Source organism: Terrapene carolina, unplaced genomic scaffold, assembly GCF_002925995.2.
Source record: "Terrapene carolina triunguis isolate 2854851 unplaced genomic scaffold, T_m_triunguis-2.0 Scaffold68, whole genome shotgun sequence".
Lineage (NCBI taxonomy): Eukaryota > Metazoa > Chordata > Testudines > Emydidae > Terrapene > Terrapene triunguis.
Window position 1 is genome coordinate 26,550,140 of NW_020664419.1, and position 21,896 is coordinate 26,572,035.

A 21,896-nucleotide genomic window follows, 5' to 3' on the forward strand; every position below is an offset into this window, starting at 1 on the left:
GATCAAAAAGTCTTTGCCAGTGTTCATGAAAAGAGAAACATGAAAAGGAAAAATAAGACCATCAACTTGTCATAAGCTTTTATTTTTAGTGCCCTAAGGTGTATTTCTCTATATAATTATTTCTTCTGAAAAATATGAAATTAATTACAAGGACAATACAATGCCATATGTTATCAGAAGATTAACAGAAGATTGTTCTGTCAATGTGTCACCTTCTATTTTTCACCTTGTTGAGAACCATCATCCCTCACCGTTGGCCAATTTCAGAAGCTGGTATTTGAGCCATATCTAGCAATCTCTATTTTTAACAATGGTTTCTTCCAGAATATAACAAGATTTTCAAACTAATAAGTGGATTGTCAAAGAAATCCTCTATAGAAGACTGTATTAACTAATGATTTCAGGGTGGTGATTGGGGAAGTTTCTGGCCCTATTTCTGAGATCACCAGTAATTTTGAGGAAAATGAGTAAAAAGTCAAACAGTGCTATCCTCAGTTCAAAATATTAACGCACAGAAAGACTAGTGACATTTAAAGGACATCAGAAATGCACTACATATATAAAATAAGAATATTTTCTTCAGAGCAAGTGATCTCTCTGCAGTTGAATTACTGAGTGTGATGTGATGGCAGGGAAGATTTACTTTTACGTATTTGGAATAAAAAAATGCGTGTCTCTTAAGAGCTAACAATTCTAATCAATGTATGGAATGACCTTTTTGGTCCATTGTTAGTTTCATCCCTTTTGAGAGTCAGGTTGTGATCTGTGTTCTTTGATCCATTGGTTAAAAAGTCATGGAGTATCAAACAAAGATTAAAATAAGATAAATAATAAAAATCTTTTCATAGGCAATTTTCTTAAAAAACACTTTGAAACCCCCTTGAAGGATCTAATTATTACAGAAGATACATACCTCATGTACTATTCAATAAACAAGATGTAAAAAAGCTCATAAAACGATACTGAATTTAATGAGTTGAATGTTCACTGTTTCAGCAATTATTGATTTCTTTCCGTTAAACTATAATGGGGGAAAATATTGACCTTTTAAATGCATCACAGGAGTTCTTAAATAACACACATTGTAGACATGCTATAAATCAGTATCTCCTAAATCCTTTGAACTCAGTGTCTCTGAAATTTTGCAGCATATCTTGAATATACAGAGAGAGATGAGGTAATGAGGTGTAATATCTTTTATTGCACCAACTTCTGTTGGTGAAAGGTACAAGCTTTCGAGCTACACAGAGAAGAGCTCTCTGTATCTCGAAAGCTTGTACCTTCCACCAACGGAAGTTGGTGCAGTACATATTACCTCACCTACCTTGTCTGTCTCATATCCTGGGACCAGCACAGCCACAATAACAAAGCAAATAGCTATCGAATATACATAGTAAAGAATTCAGAACTTTCTATTCCTACTATGTATACTGTAGACTCCATACATAAAGCCTCTTACTTTGTCGTACCTCAAATGCCATATAAATACCTACATCCACCTAAGTAGATAACCTAAGTATTTGCAATATTTTAAAAAGTTTAAATTACTATATCAATAGTTTAGTCATATATTTTTGTAAATTTTTCATTTTTCCTTATCAAAATATTGTGTGTGTTTGGTGTTCTTGAAAGTGACTCAGTATAATCACTGGCTAGAGTGTTTGTGCTAAAACACCTCAGTTTTGAACTGCAACACTGTCATTCCAATTGCAAGACGGTTTGTTCAGAGAACACATGTGGATGAACGAGAGACACTGGAATGGATTTTAAGTGGCAGGCCACAACTTTATTAATTTAACACTGGGTATGGGTGGTATATGTTCACCCATCTCATATACTAGAAATTTAAATGGGTCTAATGTGGGGTTAGCACAGCTCCCACCATATAACCAATAACGCTGGGTAGACTCTTTGGCCTGCTCCCTAAGATTCGGCTCATTTATGAGTCCTCAGCATTGGCCTAATTCTGCCCCTTGTTGAAGCAAATAGTTTGGTCTAGATAATACTTAGTCCTGCCATGAGTGCAGGGGACTGGACTAGATGACCTCTCAAGGTCCCTTCCAGTCTTATGATTCTATGACTTCAATAGAATCAGAATAAGGCTTATGCTGAGAGCTTTGAAAATCTCACCCATTGTAACTTAATTATGTGATAGACCTGGTGTTTTCCATTATATATTTATCACCTTTGCATTAGGGTAGATAGATAATTCTACTTGTACCTCAGTATTTGCAGAATGTCCTCTAGTTCCCTATCTTTACTGTACAGAGGTCTATGCTGCATATACTGCGGAAATGTTGAGTTAACTAAGAGAATTGGCAAGTTTTTGAGTGGTAATTGTATATAATATAGCTGCTAATCTTCAATAAAAGTTTGTAACATTTTTTTAAATTACAGATCTAAATTAAATGTGTAATTGGGGACTGTCATGTAAAGCTTTATACAATTAAAATAACATGTAAACTGAATGAAGTTTTATGATAGATGTATTTGTGTTTGTCTAATAATGAATTGTTGAATTTCAAGTGGTCTAGAACCAGGCGTCAGGAAAGAATATTTATTATCTCAAATACTGTGGAGTAAATATGTAACTAGAATCTTATGGGGTATTCAGATAGCGCAGTACTTTTTCAGTATCATGTTTTTTATTTTTTTGTAGTTATGAATTATGTACTTAGGACCCAATCCAGGCCCTAATTTACATGGCAGGAAGGATGTGTAGGTGCCTACAGGCCACATAAATTGGCTTGTAGTGGGTTGACTAGTTCTGATAATGGTCAGCACTATGCAGCAGAGGAATTGTGTGTGATGAATTGTGGAATCTATCTGTATAACTTATGAATTCTGGTTAATGATAAGAAGTTGGTATCATAGAATTTCTGTATCATGGAAAGCCTATGTATGTGTATCTGCTATTGTGGACAGGGCCTGCAGCAAGTACACAACAGACTGAAGACAATGGGAAATGCTCAGCTTCAATGACACCTAATAGTTATGCTAAAGAGTAACCGCATCCTAGGGAGAACAGGAGTACTTGTGGCACCTTAGAGACTAACAAATTTATTTGAGCATAAGCTTTCATGGGCTACAGCCACTTCATCAGATGCATAGAATGGAACATATAGTAAGAAGAGATACTTACATACAGAGAACATGAAAAGGTTGAAGTTGCCATAGCAACTCTAAGAGGCTAATTAATTAAGATGAGCTATTATCAGCAGGAGAAAAAAAACTTTTGTAGTGATAATCAAGATGGCCCATTTCAGACAGTTGACAAGAAGGTGTAAGGATACTTAACATGGAACACAGAACAAAAAAAGCCAAGTGGTGGTAGGGGGATATATGAACAGATACCCAAAACCACACAAAAAGAACGTGGGTAACAACACACAAGAAGTCCAGGCGGGAGAAGGGAAGGAGGTTAGACTGACCAATGGCAATGAAACAAGCTGATTTAAGGAAGTAAGGATCCATGTTTCAGGACAAGCCAGGCAGTGAAGCAGGAGGACTCTGGATTATTGAAGTGACTTCAACCTCAGACGAAGGAATGCTTTGGAGTGGGGAGGAAATTGCGGCAGGGAAATGTGTGTAGAGTTTGTTTATTTTTGTACGGATCTATGCATGTCTTGTGCTATCAAATAAAGATCATTACAGTGTTAGAAACATGTGCAGGGTGTCTGTGTTACATGCATCTGTCATCTGCCTTCCGAGACTTAAAGGCAAACCAGAAGGGTCACACCTTAGGGTGGAGATCTGGGAGAGGTTGTGTTTAAGCTACAGGGGAATCTAAAGACTCGGTACTGAGCCCAGGAGTTAGGCATCCGGTCTCTGCCCTAGAGTGTGGCTAAGGACCCCAAAGACTGGGGCAGTAGCTGGATGCTGTTCAGGCTTTGAGAGGTTTAGAACATCCGGGGATCCAGAGGCTTGGATTCTCCTCACAGCAGTCTAGTGAGTGACCAAGAGGACAGTTGACTGGGACCTGTGACACTGTGCCTGTTCTGTGTAGGAAATGCACAGCTACTCACAGAGCAAAGAACTCATGGGAATTAGCATGCCCTTCCTATCAAACAGCTGTACAGATATTCTGATTTTCTTTTTTTCCCTGCCACTGGGACCATAGTGGGCAAGGGAGTTTCTCCTAAGGCTGCAGTAACTTGTAATTAGGTGAGTGTAGAAGATGCAGGGAGAGAGGACCAAGGATGGGCCCCAATACTCTACCATGCAGTCAGATCCCAGGTTTGAGAGATGAACACGGTCAGATAACCCACTTGAAGTATCCGGTGAAATTCAGAACCACACAATGTGTGGAATATAATTTAGGTTACTGTCAATGCGTTATTGCCAGGTACAGCTGACAGTCATTGGTCCACTAATTCCTCCCTGTGGCTAAGAAATGTTTTAGAACTACCAATAGTTTTGTTACAGATATCTCTTTAAAAGATAGTAGCTTTGGTTTGTAGGAGAGAGGTAGTGTTGACTACTGGATAGAGCATTGGACTGGGACTTTGGAGGCCCGGGACCTATTCCCAGTTCTGTCAGTGGCATGCTGTGTGGCCTTGGGAAAGTCATTTCACCTCTCTGTGCCTTGGTTTCCCCAGCCGCAATAATTATACTGACCTCCATTTTAAAGTGCTCTAACATTTACTGATGAAAATTGCTATAAACGGGCTAGTTAGTGTTGTTATTCGGTGACTTTGCTAAGTTGTAACTACAGTGGATGTTTTTTAATGGACTCTTGTGTCTTCTCTTTTTTTATGTGTATTGTACTTGGCAGCACCAGCCCACAGAGTCAGCAAGCGTACATAATGCTTGTTTGATTACCACTGTTATTAAAGGTGGTATATAAACAGAATAGTTTAGGAACAATCTCTCAAAGGCAGCTGCAGAGTAAATAGGTGGAAGTCTCAGATCGATAAGTGTCCTCCACAAATAATGGGTGTTTTTGTGTAATTCACAGGGTAGGAGTATTGATTTTAAAAAACAGTATTTAGAATCTGCAAAATATTCCCCACAAGATTATGACAAATTTATGGATGGTAAAATTTAGCATTTGAACAACCTGAGAATCCATTTAACATGCAGTATTATGAAAGTTATTAAAATGCTAAATGGGGAAAAGCTACAAACTTCAAATCATCTTTAAAAACCTACATGACACTACATCGCTAGCTAAAAGTAAATAGATTGCTTGCAAAGCACTTCCAACGTGAAAAGCGTTATATAAATGCTAAATATTATTAAAAATGAAAAACACCAAGCTGATAAAAAATCTTGCATTTTTAAAATGTAAAACTGTATTAGTCAGATGTATCAGGTCCAACCTCATACTAAGGAGAGGACCAAATCTTTTCTTATGTCTTATGTTGTTGCTCCCTATTGGCTGCGTTGAGCCACTATTCCATTAACAGCTATCCTTTCAAAAAGTGTTGAGGCTGTGCATCATAACTTGAGGCCCTAAAGAGTGGGGATCTGTGGAAGCAGATGTATGAGGAGAAAATGTTACACTGTCCTAATAAAAACTGGATCCGTTTAACCATAAATGTGAAGTTTAAAAAAAAAACCTACATGGCTAGACTCTATTAATTGTACCAGACTCTGTGGTGGCTTTGTGATGTGCTCAGATGGAGAGAGGAGACTTCCATACTCATTTTCATTTGTAACCTGAGCAACAATAATAACCAGTCCTTTTGAGGGAGTACTGAGGGCCTGATCCTACAAGGTACTGAGTACCCTGAACTCCCACTGACATCTTAGGGAGTTGAGGGCACTTGGCACTCCTACGGACATTTTCAGCATCTTATGGCATCAGACTCTAGGTCACTGTGCTACCTAGATCAACTCATAACATGATGTTCAATGCTATCATTATAGCTTACTTGAAGGTATTATACAGCGGTAAATTGTGAGTTTTCCTTATGGAATTGAGAGGAGATTTTTAAAAGTGTGTGTGTGTGTGTGTGTGTGTGTGTGTATGTGCATGTGTATATACATATATATATATATAGTGTGTGTGTGTGTGTATATGTGTGTATATATATATATATATATTATTTTCTTTCTTTCTTTCTTTTTCTCTTTCTTTCTTCTCCAAAGCCACAGGCCAAGACACCTACAAAGTTTCAGCTTGGAGCAAATTTCTATGAATGCATTATTAACCCTTAGAAAAGAAGGATTTCTAGTAGGGCTGTCAATTAATCACAGTTAACTTGTGTGATTAACTCAAAAAAATTAACTGCAATTAAAAAAATTAATTGCGATTAATCGCACTGTTAAACCAATTGAAATTTATTACGTATTTTTGGATGTTTTTCTGCATTTTCAAATATTTTGATTTATATTACAACACAGAATACAAAATGTACAGTGCTCACTTTATATTATTATTGTATTACAAATATTTGTACTGTAAAAATGATAAATTGTATTTTTCAATTCACCTTATGCAAGTACTATAGTGTGATCTCTTTATCGTGAAAGTGTAACTTACAAAGGTAGATTTTTTTTGCTACATAACTGCAGTCAAAAACAAAACAATGTTAAACTGTAGAGCCCACAAGTCCACTCAGTCCTACTTCTTGTTCAGCCAATTGCTAAGACAAACAAGTTTGTTTACTTTTATGGGAGATACTGCTGACTGCTTCTTATTTACAATGTCACCTGAAAGTGAGAACAGGTATTCACATGGCACTTTTGTAGCTGGCATTGCAAGGTGTTTACGTGCCAGATATGCTAAACATTCATATGCCCTTTCATGCTTCTGCCACCATTCCAGAGGACATGCTTCCATGCTGATGATGCCTGTTAAAAAAATAATGCCTTAATTAAATTTGTGACTGAACTTCTTGGGGGAGAATTGTATGTCTCCTGTTCTGTTTTACCTGGATTCTGCCATATATTTCATGTTATAGCCATCTCGGATGATGACCCAGCACATGTTCGTTTTAAGAACACTTTCACAGCAGATTTGACAAAACGCAAAGAAGGTACCAATGTGAGATTTCTAAAGATAGCTACAGCACTCGACCCAAGGTTTAAGAATCTGAAGTGCCTTCCAAAATCTGAGAGGGACGAGATGTGGAGAATGCTTTCAGATGTTTTAAAAGAGCAACACTCCAATGCCGAAACTACAGAACCCAAAGCACCAAAAAAGAAAAGCAACCTTCTGCTGGTGGCTTCCGACTCAGATGATGAAAATGAACATGCGTCGGTCCACTCTGCTTTGGTTGAAGCATGAAGGGACATATGAATCTTTAGCGCATCTGGCACGTAAATATCTTGCGATGCCGGCTACAACAGTGCCTTGTGAACGCCTGTTCTCACTTTCAGGTGACATTGTAAACAAAACGTAGGCGGTATTATCTCCTGCACATTGTAACCAAACTTGTTTTTCTGAGCGATTGGCTGAAGTAGGACTGAGTGGACTTTTAGGCTCTAAAGTTTTACATTGTTTTATTTTTGAATGCAGTTATTTTTTGTACATAATTCTACATGTGTAAGTTCAGCTTTCATTCTAAAGAGATTGCACTACAGTACTTGTATTATGTGAATTGAAATATACTATTTCTTTTGTTTTTTACCGTGAAAATATTTGTAATCAAAAATAAATATAAAGTGAACACTGTACACTTTGTATTCTTTGTTGTAATTGAAATCAATATATTTTAAAATGTAGAAAACATCCAAAAATGTTGTTTAACAGTGCGATTAATCGCAATTCATTTTTTTAATCATGTGATTAATTTATTTAATCGCGTGATTAATCGCAATTCATTTTTTTAGTTGCTTGAAAGCCCTAATTTCTAGTAGAAATGCTGATAAACCTGTTACTATAGCAGTGAGTGCCTCAGTATTGTACAATATCAAGTGGGTTCATAGCATATTAAAACCCATCTGTCCAGACCTACTGTAGCATTTTCCAACACCTGCTGAAAGATTTATGGAGGAAATAAAGTAAGCAAAACAGCAGGAGACTAAACAAAGAAAGAAAGAAGAATGAAGATAAGCAAAATAAATGAGAAGATTAATAAAGAGAAAACCTACCTTATTTGCCTACTTATGAAAAGGCTTAAATTAAAAGGATTTGTACAGTTAAAGTTCTACTAATATAAAAGGCATATAGCCTCTCATTATTCTGTAAATATTAACCAGGAAATTGAAGTTGTAAGAACAAGTTTTTACGCTTCTCCAATTTCTGACCTATTTGAGAAAGTTTGCTCACCTAAGGTCATTTCACCAGAGTCTTGCTACCATGAACACATTATAATTCATCCTGCAGATGCATACACTCTAACAGCAGACAGTATCAAATCTCTTTGGTTATAATTTAATGTCGGATGATACTGTATCTTCCCTTTTTTACATATTCTCTCTCACACTCACTCTCACTTTCTCTCGCTCTCGCTCTCTCTCTCTCTCTCACACACACACACACACACACACACACACACACACACACACACACACACACACACACACACACCAAGTAGAGATATTTCTTGTTGTAAAATTGAACGGTGCAAATTCAGTATCATAAGAAATAAAAGCTAATTTCATCTGTGTAGTCTATCAAAACATGCAACCATTTTTGTAAGTACAAACACCTTCTGACCTTTAAGTTGATTTGTAGTGATTCTCTACAATTTCTAACGTTAGAATGTTGGATACAGTTTTGAGCCTTTGTCTTTGGTGAATAATTTAAATAGAACTATAGGCTAATTGACAAATTCCCCAGCCAGATGCCTTTACAGAAAAAATTAAATGGACCAGAAAAATGACTGGTGGAAGCATGTTTTACAAACTGGTTTTCAAACTCAGCATAGCTTCCTCATTCTAAAATATATTCTTCAATATATATATATTTATCAGCAAAGAGTTTTTCATTAAAACAAATAACGTAAATAAAATAAACAAGGAGAGTGGGACAAATTACAACTCTGAATGTGGATGGGAAAAGTGAAGTACACTAATTAGTCTGGCTGCCTTACTTGCACATAGACTTTAATGGTTCTTGCTTTATCTTTATCTGTGAGAAAAATCAGAACAATAATCATAAATAAATTAATCTAGTTTATCTCAGTCACTACTAATGCCTCATCTTTGCTCTGTTGTAATTATAAACTGCTAAAATGAGTAGCTTTTAAATAGCCTTGTCATGTACTTTGTTAAATATTGATTAGCAGATGCTGTGTATCTCCTCTGATTGAAAGGCATAGGAACATACTTCTCTTAGGCTGTTTCACATTCAGGCTACAATGAACACTCCTCTGGCATGTTTGGCATTAAAAGAAAATGTCATTTTCTTGAAGGTATTTTTCAGGTTATGCTTTTTATTTTTAACAAGTAGTGAGGTTTATTTTTATCCAGATCTGTTTTGAAGCTCTGTTAAGCAAAATATCTGAGTAAGATCAACCTCATCTTAAGTAAATTACTAAAGCGATGTGTCTTGGTGATTGCCAATTACCTCACTTGGATTTATAATGCATATTCCCCAATCAGGACCAATCTTACTTTCTTGAACAGTTAGGGGGCCTGATCCTTTTCCCATCTATGTCAATGGCAAAATTCCCTTTTATTTCAATGAGAACAGGATTGGACCCTCAACATGTTACTGTGCCATGAATTTACATATTCAGCCCTGATGAAAATCATGAATTGAGTTTGGAAGTAATCATAGAAGCATTTAAGCAGTGTTGTTTTTTAAGAGGCACCATCTATCTTATTTAAGCACTGTGTTAAATTTAGTATAGTGTTTAAATGAAAGATGAACTTTCATGATGTAGTTTTTAATATGGCCTATTTCATGTGGTCTGGTGGATTGTGTTCTCCAGGAACTCCTGGGTTCTGAATCCAGCTTTCCAACAGACACATTCTGTGGTCTTGGAAGACAAGTCACTGGTTGTTTCCATATATGTTAAAAAAAACCACAATATGGTTTGTCAATGTATCTGATAGGTGTGTTGAGACAACCAGTAAGTTAATATATCTACAGTAAGCTAATATCTACAGTGCTTTGAAAAAGGTAAATATACCATATAGTAAATATTATGGAATGTTATAGTTGTAATAGTTTTATTCCTTTTAATCATTGTGCAGTCAGTAAGTATTTATAAAAATATTCATCAAGATGATTTCAAGGGGTAAAAAAAAGAAAGTTAGTTTGTCACCATTTTATGATATTGAAAACACAGTATAATTGTCACAGCTATTTAAAAGAGAGTGTATTACACCTTGATGCCGTGTATTTGCAATAAGTGTTTTCTCTCTGAAATTTGTAACATTTCTTATCACTTGAAGATTATGAATGCATATTTTAAGGAGGCTCTAATTTTTAAATGTGTTTGAAAAGCATTATATTCTAAAATTATTTTTCCAGCATGTTTGTAAATTTCATAAAAATGAAAGCTATTTCTCTGTATTAATATATCCTTTTAAAAACACTGTCTTTTTATGAAAATTAAGTGAAACTAAGTAATATATAACAATAACAAGAGCCCACATTTAGGGCTGCTGACATACACAGGATTTCTCCTGCCCCTGATTTTGGGAACTTCTAAATGTTAAAGCTAATCTCCACTTTCATTTTTAAAAAATGACCTTTCTCGTCCGTGTACAGATAGCATTGCAAATGGAACTGATCATTAAGGAAGAAAGTTTGTCAAGATGGCTTTTCCTACAGGATTCATATTTATTCACAGTGCCCACTCCAGCTATAATGGGTTGCTCCCTGGGGCCCATGAAACAGTTCACTCAGTTTTTAGGGAGACTTTCCCATATCAGTGTAGGTGACTCCTTGCACGGCAACAAATCTAGCTGTCTAGCTAGAAGGGTGGCAGCTCAGAAGCAGCGTGGCATAGTGAACTAAGTACATGACTGAGAAAAAGATTCCTCCTGCTAATTTTGGCTCTGAAACTGACTTCCAGTGTGGTCTTAGTCAAGTAATATAACATATTTGCGTTATTTTCTTTATCTGTTGAATATGGTAGCAGACCCCTATGAAGTAGTTAAGTGTTTGTTGTGACAGTTAGTTAGTTAATGTTTTATAAAGCACTACACAAGTGTTAACGTTCACCAAAAGAAGCACAATCCTACAATGGTTTGGGAGCTAGTGGGCTCCAAGCTTATTTGGACATGAGCTCCCCCTTGAAATAATACTTTCAGATTTTGTCAGTTGTGTGTCAGACCCCAGCACAGGCATCTGAGCTGTACTTTTTCTCTTCTAGTAGCCCCAGAGATCCGCTTAAACTGCAGCAAGAGAGGTTTAGGTTGGACATTAGGAAAAAGTTCCTAACTGTCAGGGTGGTTAAACACTGGAATAAACTGCCTAGGGAGGTTGTGGAATCTCCATCTCTGGAGATATTTAAGAGTAGGTTAGATAAATGTCTATCAGGGATGGTCTAGACAGTATTTGGTCCTGCCATGAGGGCAGGGGACTGGACTCGATGACCTCTCGAGGTCCCTTCCAGTCCTAGAATCTATGAATTTCCTTTTTGTATAAGGTCAGTCAATTAAGTTTGAGAGTGTTTCAAAGAATCATCTCTCTAAACTTTAGTAGAATCCACCGGCTGAGTCCACAACTTAATGGTGTGAACACTATGGATAGAAGTCTTAGGTTTGTGGGTAAGGGATGAATAATAGTTTCATATGACCACCAAATAGGGTAAAGTAGGCTCTGACAATAATAATATATTTTGAATAAGATAGGAAATTGGTTAAATATAAAGTTTGGTCTCATGTAATAACACATCACTTGACAATTGAGTGAACGTTTCTAAAAACTTTCTGTATAATCTTCAATAAAAAAGCAAAAACAGAAGGCCATATCCTTAGATGGCATACATTAATTATGTCAGTTTATACCGTAGGAGGATGTGGTCCAGCAAATCGAGATTTTTGATGACAAGGTTAAAACGGCTAATTTATCAGAATTACATATGACCCTAATTTAATTTTGTGACTGTGACTAGTGAATTTTTCAAAATAAATTTGTTCAGATTTAGGGTGACCAGATGTCCCGATTTTAAAGGGACAGTCCTGATTTTTGGGTCTTTTTCTTCTATAGGCTCCTATTACCCCCCACCCCCTGTCCGGATTTTTCAAACTAGCTGTCTGGTCACCCTATTCAGATTACACATCTCAATTTTTTTGTGAACTATGTAGTTTTCTCTGTTTAAAAAAGATTCCTACTCTATAGTGCTAATCTATTAATTACAGTTAGCAACACAGCTGACAAGCAGAATGAAATGAAATGACAAAGATTTTGGTAGTACTTTGACAGCTGTCCAACAATTACATGACTGCACTTGAGAAAGCACATTTTAAAAGATATTCTGATGCTTTTTCTGTTGTACTGCTAATTATCAGCTATGGTTATGCTTTGTCAGATTTATAACACTGCCTGTTTTACAACCTCCTTTTTCCATTTTACGAAACAAGATTCCTTAAAGCAAGCGATACCTTAAGCTACCAGGAAGCAGATGAAGCCAAAACAGCTGCAAGCCATGTTAGGTCTAGGTCTGGGCACCTGAACTGAGATCAGGGAGCCTGTCTCTCAGACTCTCCATGACCCCCACTAATGGGCTCATGCAGCCTGGGGGAGGGAGGAAGCTTCCTGATTGAAATGCAGAGGGGACAAGAGCGGGACCTGAGGTGGGATCAGGGAGAGTATACTGGGATTAGAAGCTTGGGGGAGTGAGTTGGAAACTGGGACTAGCTGGGCATGGAGACTGGGTCTGGCTGGGTAAAAAGACTAGGATTGGAACAAAGAGCCAAGGCTAGGGAAGAGACAGGACAGAGACAAGTTGGAGGGGATGGTGCAGAAAGGGTCATGCTTAGCAGGAACAAGTGGAAGAGTTTGTACCCACTTAAGCAGAGGTCCCCAATCTGTGTGGCCTGCCCCTCTGCAAGGGCATGGAGAAACGTTTGGGGGGCTGCAGCTGGGGCCTGGGCCAGCCCCCATAGGGGGCAGGGAGAGAGCACCACCCAGCTCTGCTCCCGCTCCCGGCTGTGGCCCGAGTCTCAGCCCTCTTACCCCTGTTCGTGTATTTCCCCTCCCCCCTACCGCGGAACTGCGGCCCAGCTCCCAGCCCCGACTTGGGAAGGGGTGGACAGGGTAAGGGGGGGCATGAGGTAAAAAATTTGGCCACCGGTGCACTAAAGCATGCTGTCCTCCAGAGCCTGGAATGGAATCAAAGTTCCCTGAATCTCACCATTCCTCTATTACCAAATAGCTATGAAACCTATTGGCAAAGTGTCCCATCCCCCTCTAGTTCTGGTCCACAAAGAAGATTACAACCTACTACTACTATCAGTTACTCCATTCGCTCAAGAGGCACAAGTTCATGTGGTGAATCTAAAATTTGAACCCTGCTAATGACCCATGTGGATATCAATATGTTGCCAGGTGAAGGAATGTCTTTTCAGTTTCCTTTTTTAAAAACCTAGGAAATGATACAAAAAAAACCCCTATGTTAAATGAGCATTATTAAGGTTGCAAGGTCAAGCACTCAGAAGTTAGGAAATGCCAGAATTAAGGTTGTCTGTGCCCTTATGTGTATGTATCATGATACAATCTTTAATTACATGATCCTATATTATGTTTTCCACAGGGCACGGAATGGACAGTGCTCACTGAATGAACAGCTTTTCAATATTTTGTTTTTAACTTGTTGTGCACTGCCTTATGTACTGCACACTATTCAAACAGTGCTCTGAAGGCAGACTTGCTAATTTTCTCATGTGCTTTCTATGGCAGTCATCACTATGGAAGCTGAATACTTCACAAATGTTAGTTAATTTATTACCCAACATACACTTGAGATAAGTGAGTGTTATCCCCATTTTACAGATGGGGAGCGGAGGCATAGAGGGATTAAGGTAAAAATAATCCATTGATTTTGGGTACCCTATGTGAGACACCTAAGACGTGATTTTTCACTGTACATAGTATCATATAGCACTTTTATCTATTCAAAGCTCCCATTGGCTTCATTTGCACCTGTGAGTGCTCAACACTTCTGCAAATCACACTCTAGGGTCTTAAGTTAGGTGCCCAGAAAATGAGAGAGTCACTATTAGTGACCACATATGAAAAGCTTGTTTAAGTAACTTAATGAGCATCAGATGTGAACTGTTTGGTGCAGGGAGGGATAGAATCTAGTTCTCCAGGCTAGTATTCAGCTTCTTTAACCACAAGACCACCTTGTTTCTTCCTGCAATCCTCTGCCTCATTTGCTATCCACCTTCCACTGAGTGCGACAAATGAAGCCATGGTCCTACGGACAACAGTTCCCTTAACTACACAGTCCTGATTCGTTGTGACTCAAGTGGTACAGGATTGTCCTAACTACTGACAGGAGACAAATCTGAAAGTTTGCCGCAAATACATAAATAAACACATAATTATATTTTTTTAAAGGGAAGAAAAGGGTAGATACATTATTAATGATTACGATTGGAGAAGTGACCTACTGCCTGTCAGAAACTTCTTCATAATGTACCAGGGAAGGTGAAAAGCCCCTAAATAGTTGATCAGTCTATATTATTGGGCGAAATTCCTTTCCAGCCCAGACATTCTGATTAGCCATGGCTCTGGCCAGGTAAGCAAGGGCAATTGTACAACGTCCTATACTGAAAGGTCATGCGAAGGTTAACAAGGATGTATTTTGGCTGACCAAAATAGATGTGTGGGAAACCATGCTCTTTCTGGTCACTGGATTATGGAACAGGAAGAAAACCAGTTCTCCCAGTGACCCCTTATCCCCCAAAAAGTGGCGTCAACTGCCAATCCTTATAAACCATTGGGATTTAATCTTATCCATGATGGATTTCACATACTCCAACCACAGCTGTTCAGTTGGCCAACAGCACATTTGAAATGTCTTCTGATGCCATGTGGCCACAGTAATACATAATTCCCATAGTGGTAGGAATCCATATTTTAGCAAAATATTTGTATATGTTTTAGTTATTATTTCAAAGTATTGTTGGAAGTGGAACCTATTTTAATCTATGTTAGAAAATTCATAATGAATGCTGAAGTAAACTGAACTAATGTAATCTTCCAAAAAATCTCCAGAGTTGTGACTATTAAGTAGTCTTACAGATACTTCAGAAGTGAATTGTTTTTGTCAGTGTATAAATGAGAGAGCAGTTAAAAAATGCAAAAAGCCAGATTTTACCAGATTTTATTTTGCTATGTGTGATTTACTTTATGTAAAGGCCAGCTGGATGGAATTTTAATCTGCAACATTTCAGGTGGCTCAGTACTGGGCAGTTCTTTGCACCATCCATTTAGTGAACCTGGGTTACTAAATTAAATTCTGAAACTGAATGTGCAGCATAGTCAGTAAGTTATAATAATGGTAGTGCACTGTGTTTCACCCTGAAAATATAGAAGTTACGGTAACATGAAGTAAAGTGGGTTAAAAATAACAAAATAAGTATTTATTTTATAACCTTCTAAGAAATGAGTATAGGATTGATATGCCAGAATGTTCAGAGCTAGCATATTGATGGTTGAAGTGACCTGGGTAAGAAGTGTTAGTAACTGTAACTAGATCCTTGATTCAAATCGAAAGGTCCATGGAATGTACAATACTTGTCTGGAATTTTAAGAGAGCTAAAGGTGGAAGACAAGAGGTGAGTGGAAATTGGAAAGAATTCTCAGTACTTACATGATGCTGCATTCAGTTGGAATTTGCAACTGTGGAACCATAAAGTGGGAATAAAATAACTGGGGAAATAAATTAAATTGCTATTTATATTAAGCAAATTTACTGTAATTTGATAAAACTAGATTGGAGGAAGGATAGTCCTGTAAAGGCAACAGATTGGGACTTTGGGGATTGGAGTTTAGTTTCTATTTCTGCCAGTGACTTTCAGTCTGACCTTGGGCATTAGATCCCAGTACTTCAGTCCCCCATCTGTAAAATGTAGATAAGTATTCCTTTCCCCTCACTCTTTGGCTGCTTTGTCTATTTAGGTTTGCTGGGTGTTTGTTATTATGTGTTTGCCTAGCATGTTTGATGCATGAATGGAGGCCTAGGCATTACCACAGTACAAATATTAATAATAGATTAACTTTTCAGGAATGATCTCTTACAATGTGTAGGGATAGTACTTAACACAATGGGGTCTCCGCATTGGTTGGGGTTTCAAGGCACTACACATATACAAATAAATAATAACAAGCTCACTATATTACAATTCTATTTTAAGACAATTCATCTTCCTGTTTCTTTTTTGTTGTTTCTCCCCAGGAGTTGCTGATTTTTTTACAGAATTTGCCCACAATGCACTGGGGAAATGAAGATATCAGTGTTCTCCTAGCAGAAGCCTACAGACTGAAGTTTGCATTCGCAGATGCCCCCAATCATTACAAGAAATGAGTATAAAGAACCAGCTTGTTCTGGAGTATTATGGCTTTCATTATTCTGGTTAGCACTTTCACATAATTACTAATCATTGCATTTAAATAAAGAATTCTGTGAGCACTTACAAAATGAGACTGGAATACCAAAGAGATGGACAGACCAGGATACTGAACATTATATTAACATAGAAGTGAACCTTCTTGCTCAACATATAAAAGCAACATAAGTTCAATTAAGTTTCATAGTATTTCATTTTTCTTACTTTGATAATTATTGGAATTATGTATGAATATGGAATGCATTTTACATTCATCTCTGCCTAGTGATTGTCATGTGTCCATAAGCCTTAAAATCTGTAATGGGAATGATTGTGAGCTTGTATAATTATTCCTATCTAAGCAATACTAGTCTATGATACCTTTGCCTGCTTATATTTGTCTGTGATAGGAATGATTCCCCTTGGTAGAAAACAAGGACACATCATGGGTATGAAGATGAATTTGGAACAGTAGGGCTTACAAGTGTTTTTATTATTTTTTTTATTTTGAACCTGAGAGAACATTTACATTGTATTTTGTGTTGATACAGAGAACCAAAATATGAAAATTCTACTATAATAACACAACATATGGAATCTGAACAGGTGGCACAATTTGCACATTTTCTAGAAGTCATTAAGGTTGTCCTGAGAGCTCTCTCAGGCCCTGTGCACCACTGTAACCACATGTTAAGGATTTAAGTGGTGCTTAAGGATACGTGTCAGCATTGGATGAAATTCTCCCATAAGCCTTATATTTTGGAGTATTTCTAAAACACACTGAATAAATTAAAAAATATGCTTTTTCTGTCATGGTAAACAAATTCATAATTATAAAGTTTTAAAAGACCTGAATGTTTGTCAGCATGAAAGTTCACTTGGAAGGATTTTATATTCAGTGGCTTAATTTACAATGCAAAATGTTTTAAATGTCAGTTTTTGCCTTATAATCCATTTCTAACATATTAGAAAAGGAAAAAAAGTAATACTTGTGTCCTTCACTTATTTGTTGAATAACTTGCTTTATGATTTGTTCTCTCATTGTGATGCAGGGGAAGAGCAAAGATTGCTTCTATTAACAAGCAGCCCAAATCCCCCCTTTCAACATTAGAAGAATAAAAATCCCCCCAAACTTTCTACAGTTAATGTTCCTTCATGTAATCACAGGGTTCTGAATGAATTTTTACAGTCCCTTAATTTACTATACTGTAAATGGAATATTTATTTTCAGGGAATCTCATAAAATAGGAGTTCTGCCTGAAGTTGAGAACTGCAAGGGGCACAATATATTAGGAGCTCAGAGTTGTTTTACTTTAACACACTTCCAGAGTGTTCATGGCACAAGTGTAGAAGTAGCAATGCATTTTTAAGTTAGGGGAATAAAAAATCTTCAGGAGGACTCTGTCTTAAGATATTAATAATAATGAATTATTTGCAATCTCTTACAAAATATTATCCACTAAGTTGGCTTGTTTCTTTTTCTTTTGGGGGTTGACATTAGCTAAATTACCTGTCTTGTGGGCCATGGTTTTTGACAGTGTTTTGACTAATTTAATAGCAGAATCAAGGTAAATGAGAATCAAGGAATCAGTTTGTGCTATTATATGGGATTTGTCTTTTAAAATGGCATGAAATTGCTGATGGAGGGGAAGGAACTAACTTAAACAATTCATAAACTGATGTTTGGCATCTAGGGCATGATTCTGTTCCATTGAAGTCAACGGGAGTCAATTGAAGCAGGATCAGGCTTCCTGGATTACTGTATTTGTGCCTAAAGCACATAGTCTATGTGCCCATCTTAAATATCAGTGTAGTCCCAACATTTTTGTTTATCTTTAATGGTCTAGTCACAGTGTGTCTAGAATTAACCTTAAGTTGACAAAGAATGTCATATTGTGCCTAACCGAATATCTACCAATAACAGAATACACAAAGCCTGAAACTTTTATGTGACCATTTGTGGTGGTTATATCTATAAAACATGAATAAAAATAATCCATTAATAGAGATTCAAATTATTGTAACTAATTCAGAAGAGAGAAGGCACACAGCAGTAAGCATATAATGTTTTGTGAGATTTGTATACTTAACTTTTTTTATCAAGACATTATTTAGGTAGTTATACAGAATGTGAAAAGTCGACCCAAAGCTGTTTGCTGTGTTAGATGCTAATATGTAACATTTATAAAGCTTGGTATGTATTTTTAAAGTTTCCTTCACAAGGTACACTGAGGTTGACTGCTGTGTCTTCCAAATTCCAGTGGTAAATATCACTTTCTTTAAAGGAAATGCTGGCATGCCCCCAAAAGAGGCTACATTTGTTGTTGTGCCCATGTCCGAATTTAAAGATTGTACTTATGCACATTGTTTAATGAGGGTGCTGGGGAGTTTCCTAATGTACTGATTATATAGAGAGGATATTTTAGAGTATATAGGAGGCCAACATATTTTTATGTAAAATCTCTCCAAATTTATAATACCATAAAACTTAACAGAAAAACATTTCACTTTATAAAAGTAATTACCCTTATGTTTTCATAAATATGCATCTCAGGCACAGTGTTATTCCAATCAAACTGTTACCTAGAGAGAGCAAATAACTTTCTCTGTCATTTTTACATCCATAGACCTATTTTTCAAAATCAAGAATCAGAATATTAAAATTGGTTTATAATTTGTATTTTCTTATGGGTCAAAGATTTTAAACATATAGGAGGCATCTTGACACATCATTAGTGAGTCCAATCTGTAATTTAATAAAATTGATATGAAAACACTGAATGCTGTGTTGTCTAAAATGCAATGTCTTATAGAATTTTTGTAATAAAAATGTACAATATAGAGAAACAGCTTTATGGCTTCAGTATTCACATAGAAGTGTAAATAACAAATTAATCAATTATGTAAATATAATACATGGGAGAACATAAGATTCTCAGCTTGAACTCTTATGTACATCTCTAATACATTATAACAAATCATGTTACAATGTTATTTGGCTTATTTTCATATGAAAAATCCATGAATTTGTATTTAACTTCAGAACTATAAAATAAAATATAAGTACACAAAGTTCAGTTGTATTTTTTGACAGAGAGATCATAGTTTCAATAGACACTGCTTTTAAAAACTGTAAAATTAATGAAAGATAATGCAATAAATACATATTTCTAAAGTAATATGTTATGTAGCATGGAAAGCACTTTTTAAATCAGAGATATTCGGAATTGTATCGTTTTTATAGTAGTAATACACTCCCAATCCTGTATCACAAACCACTAAACTTAATGGGCCAAGTTCTACTCTCATTTATATTTCTGTGATTCCCTGCCTTGCAGACTTTACAAGCTAATAAGACAAGCAACATACAACAGTATATCCCTGCATAATGAGCCACATGAAGGGAGGTACGGGGATGTTTCCATGAGAAGCAGCTGAGGCAGGTATAGTTGGCAGAGCAGAGGTGGTGGAGGAGGGAAATGCAATAAAAAAACAAGAGCTAATCAGTAGAGAGTTTCAGAGTTGTGAAGGGCATTGTGAAAGTGAGGACAAGGAGCTTAAACTTCATGTGGTGAAATAGCAAGAACCAGTGGAAGGTTTGATTGGGTGGGGGGAGGGGTGATTTAGTAAGAACAGTGAGCTAGAAAGATGATCTTAGCAGCTGCATTCTGTTTTGAACCTTTGGAGGATGATACGGGTATTAAGGTAGCCACAGTGCAGGTACAATAGTCAAGATGGGAGGTGATGGGAGAATGTCATTGTCTTGGTTGTCTAGACAGAAAAAGGATGGCACGTAAAAATGCTTTGAAGAGAAACTGGGTCTGCAAGGGCAAGAGAGAGGGAAGTGCTACAGACAACCATTATGTTCCATATTTGAAGCACAGGAAGAATTGTGACCAAGGGAAAGGTCTCACGTTCAGTGACCTTATGCTTCTACATCAGGTAAGCTCTTTTGAAAATCTCACCTGCTTAGTTTAAGTTGATGATGAGACCTCCAGACAATGTCAGAGGCAGGATTCGGTAGAGGAAGACAAGTCAAAAGTGGAGAGAGATAAGAACGAGAGGATGTAAAGTGATAGAGACAGAGCCCAGTGAGTGATCTTGAGTAACAATGCCATGGCGAGTGAGAAAGTGGAGCCTCCAAATGAGATGATGAACAGCAGGAGGTGAAGATAAGGTCTGGAAAACCAAGAGAGAATGAGATTTCAAGGAGGCTGGGGATGGAATAGAGGTCCTGAGATTTGACCAGGAAAATATTTTTGGAAATCTAACCAAAAGCAGTTTAGTTTATTTACTTATGCATTTTATTTATTTTGAATGTATAAAATATAGTGACAGGTGCCCATCCAATACTCCGGGTGTGTCCTACAGGTTTAAATATAAAATAATAGGAAAGGACTGTCCCAAACATTGGTCCACTCCTTCCTCAACAGCCTGAGAAAAAGAGATAAAAAATGGGCTTTTACAGCTTGTCTGAAAAGTTAACAAATCTAGGCTCTGGTGGGCGGGGAGTAAAGGGTGGACAGAGAGAATTCCAAAACCAAAGACCCCCTCACTGAGAATGCCCTGCTAGCACCTTCCCATCCTTCATATCAAGTGGTTCCACCTCAAATGCCTTTGCTGATCACAACTGTAGCAACGTGTCACAAGGAGAGAGATAATCTTGGCTAACCTGGGTCCACAGACTCTTCCAGCTACAACCACTTGCCACCCATCCCCACCAACATACCGTTATGTAAAATGTTCCAATACACTTCAGGATAAAAAAGCATGTTATAGTGAACTAACAAACAGCATTAGGTGAAGCTAATTTCTTAGGATTTAAATGCACCCTTCCAAGCCATAAAATTTGTGTGTGTGCAGTCTTTTAAACAGCAAGGTTATGTAACCTAGGGCTGTCTTAAATGTTTGGGAAACAACTCCTGAGTCACCATTCTCAAATTCTGTGGGTCTAATCACACACATCTGCATGTACACACATACTCTGCCAGTTACCTGGTGGTTGGAAAAGAGATGCAAGAAGATTCACTAGGAGTATCCTCTGGCCAATAAACATTTAATTTTTAATAGATTCTTATGAAAAATGGTTGTCATGACTTTGTCATTCAGCTTCAGGAAGTTGATACTGCAGATTCGCTGATGGTTTTCTTAGCTGCTTATTGTCCATGGATTTGTTGGCCGGCCAGAGGCTTTTTGCTTGTACGTCATAGATATTGTTAATTTCTCCACCTGTGCCTTGGTGGCCAGCCGGAGACGTGAAGAAAGCACAGGCCTTCTTTTTCAAAGATTTTGGAATCACAAGGTCAGAAGACATGAGCAATGGTTTCACCTTTTCCTCCAACTTTTCAGGATTATGCATTCCTTTTTCCTCCCCTGTGTAATTTCTCCTCAGGAATTCCTTAGTTAATCAGAATGGGGCATCCCCCCTCTAAAGTCACCGGCATCACCTAATAAGAATCAGTTAGGTAATCGTTATGCAAATCATTAGT

The 21,896-nt window shown here is 37.2% G+C and overlaps 1 protein-coding gene across 4 annotated transcripts in view; it reads left to right on the forward strand.

Moving 5' to 3' along the window:
- TBC1D22A (TBC1 domain family member 22A) overlaps positions 1-19,464 on the forward strand; it is a 441,804-nt gene extending 422,340 nt beyond the window's left edge. For all 4 annotated transcript variants that reach the window (XM_024216533.2, XM_024216565.2, XM_024216541.2 and 1 more), the window contains one exon: positions 16,257-19,464. In XM_024216533.2, coding sequence (XP_024072301.1) covers positions 16,257-16,385 — 129 coding nt within the window. In that variant the 3' untranslated portion in view covers positions 16,386-19,464. The remainder of the gene's footprint in view (positions 1-16,256) is intronic.
- Positions 19,465-21,896: the final 2,432 nt, after the last annotated feature.